At 51.6% G+C, this 7,114-nt stretch overlaps 1 protein-coding gene across 1 annotated transcript; it reads right to left on the bottom strand.

The window, feature by feature from the left end:
• Positions 1–564: 564 nt before the first annotated feature.
• On the bottom strand, positions 565–6,752 carry PCK1 (phosphoenolpyruvate carboxykinase 1). The gene is made up of 10 exons (XM_025263749.3): positions 6,604–6,752; positions 6,178–6,442; positions 5,136–5,317; positions 4,203–4,406; positions 3,906–4,093; positions 3,510–3,672; positions 2,669–2,893; positions 2,449–2,580; positions 1,949–2,044; positions 565–1,596 (listed from the first exon to the last, which is right to left on the bottom strand). The coding sequence occupies exons 2-10, from the start codon at positions 6,399–6,401 to the stop codon at positions 1,142–1,144; spliced, it is 1,869 nt and encodes a 622-aa protein (XP_025119534.1). The 5' UTR covers positions 6,402–6,442; positions 6,604–6,752; the 3' UTR covers positions 565–1,141.
• Between the last annotated feature and the right edge of the window lie 362 nt (positions 6,753–7,114).

Genomic DNA, 7,114 nt, shown 5'->3' with positions numbered 1-7,114 from the left:
GGGACAGAGGGACCAGAGGAGGGTGCAAGGCAGCCCACCTTGAGCCCATCAAAGGCATGATGCCCTGTATACAGAAGGTGCTCCATCAATGCCTTTTGCTGTTTTCTTCTGAAGGATATTTCTGTCTCCACTCTCCTCCCCAGTGGATGACAGTGAAGAAAAGAGTTGCTGAAAAGAGCATTTATTGACAAAAGTCTGTGAAATTGGACACAATATAATTCTTATGAAAGGCCTAACCCCCACACCCAAGGTTTTGTCAAAAAGCATGCTTTAAACCCTCCTGTTCCCCTTACCCAAGACCCACAATTTAAAGGTTTGTGGATGTTCAAGGGCACTAATGGATGGCTTCGAGTTAATTCAGAAAACCCAAAGCATGGTGCCGTGTCACCTCTGGGTGACAGTCTCTCTGTTCACACCTCCCCATCTGGCTCCCTCCACCCCCCAGCTCACCCCCTCCACCAGGGTGGTCCCACATTCTTTGGAAGGGATTCTATCACAGAAGGGTTTCATCAGAGTCCCCTCTTCTTGGCTGTTCAGATAAGAAAAACCAGGCAAACAAATTCATCTTTTCTATAAAAGTTTATTTTGTGATTATTTTTTTTCCAAGAAGTGTTAGGGGAAAATGTTGAAATTATGTAAAGGTAAGGAACCATGGTATATAAAAATAATTTAGACACACATATTAATAAGAAAGCCACATTGCATTCTAGCAACAACTAGGAGGTAATCTTGCCCAAGATTTTTCCAAAGTCATTAAATACATTTTAGACAACAGTACAAGACACACACGCATGTGCACACACACATATATACAGCTCAAGTGTCCTTTTTCTGGGCATCCTGGCTAACTGATACAGCTAAAGGGAAAAGACAAGACTGTCTGCTTGAGTGTCCCTAAGTTGAACAAGGGTGCATTGTATCATGAATGTTTGCTATTTCCTGGAGCCTGCTATTTCCCTCCCCAACCTCTTTAGTGACTAGCTTCAGTCTGCTATACGGCCTTAACTGAAAAATTAAGGGTTTCAATCAGCCCCTGGGTGCGCTCATTGCGGTGCTGCAGGCAGTGAGAATTCGGGAAGCGCCGTGTCTCCTGCTCCTGGTGCGTTGTATGGATTGGAGGTGGACAGTCAGGCGAACCTGATTACATCTGGCTGATTCTCTGCTTCAGGGCCAGGACCTGATTCTTGATCTCCGGGGGTAGATCGACGTTCACTTGCTCCTCAAGGTACTTCTGTATTTCCTCCACCTCCTCCTCCCAGAACTCCTTGGAGATGTGGAAGAGCTCCTTCACGTCGACATCCCCCAGGCCCCGGAGGTCCAGGGCATCCTCACTGGGGATGTAGCCGATGGGCGTGAGCTTGGCGCCGCCTTCCCCCGCCACACGGTTGAACATCCACTCCAGCACCCGGGAGTTCTCGCCGAAGCCGGGCCAGAGGAACCTGCCGGCCTTGTCCTTTCGGAACCAGTTGACATGGAAGATCTTGGGCAGCTTGGCTGCGGGGCGCTGGGCCATGCTGAGCCAGTGTGCCAGGTACTGGCCGAAGTTGTAGCCAAAGAAGGGGCGCATGGCGAAGGGGTCGTGCATGATGACTTTGCCTGTTAACAGGGGACTCTGTGGGTAAGTGAGGCCTCACAGGACTATGGGCACATTTACTGTTGACATGGCCCCCTGGCTTTCTGTACCTCTCTGCATATACAGAGAGAGACACGGGGAGACAGATAAAGAGACAGAGGGGCAACTGAGAGACAGAGATATAGAGACAGAAAGAGACAGAGAGACACAGAGATATAGAAACAGAGAGAGAGAGACAGAGAGACATAGAAACAGAGACAGAAAGAGACAGAGAAGCAGAGCAACAGAAAAACAGAAACACAGAGAGACGGGGAAACACAGAGACAGAGCTGTCACCGTCCCTTCTTGGTGGCCCCGGATCTTGGCCAGACTCACCCTTGTACTCCGCCGCTGCCGTGGCCTCAGATCTCATGGCTGCCCCCACAAACACACCGTGCTGCCAGCTGAGAGCCTCGTAGACCAGAGGGACACCTTTAGCAGGAGAAAGAAACTCTCCTTAGAGGCCTTGACCCCCAGCCCCCTCAGCCGCGACTCCGTCTCCTAAGTGGAAAGATGTGCTGTGTGTCGTCTCTCTTCTAAAGGGGCTGATGCTGGAGCACCAGAGCTAAGGGCGGACGCTGCCACGTCAGAGTCATGGCAGGAGGCCACGTGGCCAAAGTCAAACTAGGAGCCCCATCCCTGGACAAGGACCCAGGAATTTCAGTGACCAGAGACTAAGTTCTATGCCCGAGCTTGCTCATTACCCTGTTGTTTGTGAAAGGAAGCTCCGTATCCTCGACACCCTCCAACCAGGTCATGGAACGTGAGCCCTTGTAGTGACACGTCCCCCCGTAGTGACACACCCGTGTCCCAGCCCGATTGCCCAGGAGCCTCACCAACAGGCCGGCGCCCTCCAAAGATGATGCCCTCAATGGGCACGCCCTCTGGAGACTCCCAGTCAGGGTCAATGATGGGGCACTGGCTGGCCGGAGTGCAGAACCGTGAGTTGGGATGGGCACAAGGCTCCCCTACAGCAGCAAGGGAAGACAGGCCCTGAGCGTCTGGCCAAGCACACACACCCAAGGGCCGGGGTGCCAGGCTTCCTGGGGGGCTTACCATCCTTTGGGTCCCACTCCTTGCCCTTCCAGGAAATGAGCTTGATGCCTGAGGCCAGCGGCTGGTCAATGCCTTCCCAGTAAACGCCCCCATCACTGGTCTCGGCCACATTGGTGAAGATGGTATTCTTCTGGATGGTCTTGATGGCGTTGGGATTTGTCCTCACAGAGGTTCCCGGAGCGACGCCAAAAAACCCATTCTCTGGATTGATGGCCCGCAAGTTACCTGGAAAGTTTTAAACCAAGGAGTGGAAGTGAGTACCAAGGGAAGCGTACCATCTTCTATCTTGCCAGGGTAATTTCTGCACCAAATTCTCAAGTCTTTATTTTTTCCCTCCTCCCCAGAATCTCTTTCTCTTGCCTCATGCCAGCATTATTAATCAACTTTGAATTTCTTACCAGTTTCCCATCAAACTATTTTAACCAACCCAGGTATCTCAGTGGTAAAGAATCTGCCTGTCAGTGCAGGAGATGTGGGTTCGATCCCTGGGTCAGGAAGATCCTCTGGAGAAGGAAATGGCAACCCACTCCAGTATCCTTGCCTGGGAAATCCCATGGACAGAGGAGCCTGGTGGGCTACAGTCCATGGTGTTGCAAAGAGTCAGACATGACTTAGCAACTAAACAAAATATAAACAAACAGTGATAGAAGGTCCCATTTCAATCCAGATTGGATATGAGATTAAAGAAAGCTGATGGAATACATATGTCCGAGCTTTTGCAAGAACTAACTGAATTTAAAAATCCAGACACTGTGGACTTGGGAGGATTTGGCATGTTTAAACCCTAAAACTTCACTCAGGTCCAATGATTATCATCAACACCTGGGCCTAAAAGAGTCACCTTGTTGGTCAAATTTCATCCAGGCGATATCATCACCCACACACTCTACTTTCCATCCCGGGAGAGTAGGGTTCATCATGGCCAGGTTGGTCTTCCCACAGGCGCTGGGAAACGCAGCCGCGAAGTACTTCTTCTGGCCCTTGGGGTTGGTGATGCCCAGAATCTGTTGGAGACAAGATTTCTCCTGAAGCACTTGGTTCCTTTCTGCCCCAGAGGTCCACGCCCTAGTCTAGGAGGGGGCCTGGAAGCCATTCATCGTTACTGATGGAATTCCCAGTGCCCTTGGAGCACTGGAACTCTGATGCCTACCAGGAATGCTAATGCAGTAGGGGTCTGCCACTTCCCCTCCTCTGCCCGACCCTCTGCTGCACACATTTAGAATTCCCTGCATCTTACCAGCATGTGCTCTGCCAGCCACCCCTCCTCCTTGGCCAGCCGGCTGGCCATCCTGAGGGCAAAGCACTTCTTCCCAAGGAGCGAGTTCCCGCCGTACCCACTCCCAAAGGAGATGATTTCTCGGCGGTCGGGCAGGTGGGCGATGAGTGTGAGCTCGGGGTTACAGGCCCAGTTGTTAACCAAAGGCTCTGTGCAGGAGGACACGCCCACATGAGTGTGCCAGGTCCCCAATGGAGTTTAAGGGCAAGCTTTTTCTTTTTTTAATTCTGGCTTTTGATTTTGAAATAATGTGCTTACTTTTTAAAGGCAAAGGGCACCCCACGGAGTGGAGGCACTTGACGAACTCGCCGTCCCCCAGCGCTTCCAGGACGCTGGTGCCCATCCTCGTCATGATGCGCATGCTGGTCACCACGTAGGGCGAGTCTGTCAGCTCGATGCCAATCTTGGACAGAGGAGAGCCCAGGGGCCCCATGCTGAACGGGATGACATACATGGTGCGACCTGTGGGGCCGGGAGGTGGGAGCTGGTGAGAAACAACCCCAGACTCACAGACAACCGCCATCTGTGACCCTTCTCATGATCCCCCTCTGACAGGATCATGTCTTGCTTGCCACCAGCCCCTTGATTGGAAGAGTCCACTGAGAGTCCTGTGAACTGCAAGGAGATTACTCCAGTCAATCCTAAAGGAAATCAACCCTGAATACTCATTGGAAGGACTGATGCTGAAGCTCTAATACTTTGGCCACCTGATGCGAAGAACCAACTCAATGCAAAAGACACTGGGAAAGATTGAAGGCAAAAGTAGAAAGAGGTGGCAGAGGATGAGATGGTTGGATGGCATCACCAACTCAATGGACAAGAGTTTGAGCAAAGTTTAGGAGATAGTGGTGGACAGAAGAGCCTGGCATGCTGCAGTCCATGGGGTTACAAAAAAGTCAGACACAACTTAGCAACTCAACAACACCAAATGAAAAGGTGGCCATAACAGCAAAATTAAAGAGTTTTCATAAATGTGCAGCTGGGTTCCACCAAGCTATCTTAAATTCACAAGCGTGGAAATTAGTCTATAAAACAAGAACTGAGATGTACGTTTTCAACATGTGGCCAGTTCTCATGTGGAATTTATAACTCTCTGAGCAATGGGAGTTCCTGGGACAATTACCAGTAGGACAGAGATGAAAATAAAAGGTTTGCTGATATTGTACCCAGTCAAATAAATGTTTCACTCACCCTTCATGCACCCCGGAAATCGGACGTTGAATGCTTTCTCAAAATCCTCCTCGGACATCCAGCGGCCCAGCTGGCTGAGGCCGGTTTTGGGGATGGGCACCGTATCTCTTTGCTCTCGAGTGATGATGACCGTCTTGCTTTCAATTCTGGCCACATCCCTGGGGTCAGTGAGAGCCAACCAGCTGCAAAGAAAAAAAAATTAAAATACACAGATTAGGGGCTTCCCTAGTGGCTCAGTGGTAAACAATCCACCTTGCAATGCAAGGGACACTGGTTCGATTTCTGATCCAGGAAGATCCCACATGCCATGGAGCAACTAAGCCCTTTCACCACAACTGTTGAGCCTGAGCCTGTGTGTAAGATCCCGGGAGCCTCAACTACTGAAGCCCCTACACTCTAGAGCCCGTGCTCTGCAACAAGAGAAGCCACCACAATGAGAAGCCCTGGCACTGCAACTATAGAGTAGCCCCCACTTTCCGCAAGCAAAGAAAAGCCATCGCAGCAATGAAGAACCTGCACAGCTAAAAATAAATAAGTAAATAAAAATTTAAAATACACAGGTGGGGATTAGAGAAGCACTGATATTCTGCATGGCATCTGCTCCCTAGGTTCCCTCAGCCATGGACCATTCAGGAAGGGACCAGTTTTCTCATCATCATGTTCTTCCCACACCTGGCAGGTACCAAGGGCACTAAGGATGCTGCATCAATGCAGACACAGCCACGTCCACTGCGACATAGTCAGAGGGACACTCACTAGACCAGGAATTCGTGTTTTAGGACAGGGCCTGTCTGACCTTCCCTTCAATCGGGGACCTGGTTTGCAAAGACAGTTTGCATGTGCCCCTTCATTGATGACTTGGGCTGCTCTGCAAACATTGTAAAATTAAGTCTACACAGTTCTGGCTCTTTTACTAAGCTTTTCAAGAGTCTGCAAACCACACAGCCCCGCCCCGGCTCTGCTGAGGCCCTCGGCCCCCTTGTTCCACCTGCACCCTGGGTAGAGAGGAAGGCCGAATGCCGGGGGGCAGAGGCATGCTCACCAGTTGTCATACTTCTTCAGCCTCTTGATCACACCCTCCTCCTCCATGTGGCTCAGCAGCTGCCGGTTCTCCTCCTCAGAGCCATCGCAGATGTGGACTTGGTCGGGCCGGCACAGCTTGGCGCTGCTCTCCACAAACTCCCTCACGGCCTGGGGCAGGCTGTCCAGGGAGCCCCGGACGATTTTGGCTGAGTAGTTGAGGCCGTCTGAGAGCTGAGGAGGCATCTTTGCAGAGCTGGGCTGGGGGGCACGGATGCCAAGGTTCCCTGCAATAGAAAAAGCACAGACTTCCTGAACAAAGACAACCACGGACACCCTCAACTCTGCACACTTGGTCGGGGTCACCGTCGTGGCTGGGAGGAAAAAGAAAACCAGTTCCTGTTAGCACTGAAGTCTGTTAGAAACGTATGTGAACAGGCTTGCCTACCTTTCTTCTCTTTGGACGATCAGGTCAGAGGCCAAAGGGTCCCTTGCAAGGCTCTTCCCTCGGGTGAGCGTGCGTTCCCAGTGGGAAGGCCCTGTTTGGGGTTTGGAGGCAGAACTTCCTGGCCTTTAAATTCCAAGAAAGAGAGAGGCCCGGCCCCCCAACCACACCCAGAGAGGCTCGACTCTGACGTCAGGGGCTGGTCTTTGGATCACGGCCACGATCAGTTATGCTTTGGACTGGCTCACCACAATAAACCCAGGCGGATAATCATTGAACAGACAGTCGTTAATGAGTGCCGCGTGGCCTGTGGCCCCTGGACCAGCCATGGCAGGCCCTTACACAACTTCTGATTGATGAGCTCTGCCCCAGTCCCCTGAAGATGCAAAACACAGGCCCTCCCGTTGAAGGGCAGGGTGGGATGGCACAGAGGCTCGTGGGGGACCTCAGGGGTTTTGGCCATGCATCTTGTGTACAGATGGCTGCTGGTTGCCAGAATAGAGCAGTGGTGAGG

Source organism: Bubalus bubalis, chromosome 14 (assembly GCF_019923935.1).
Source record: "Bubalus bubalis isolate 160015118507 breed Murrah chromosome 14, NDDB_SH_1, whole genome shotgun sequence".
NCBI classification, from domain to species: Eukaryota; Metazoa; Chordata; class Mammalia; order Artiodactyla; family Bovidae; genus Bubalus; species Bubalus bubalis.
The sequence above is the reverse complement of the archived record's forward strand: the minus strand, read 5'-3'. Positions and strand labels throughout refer to the sequence as shown.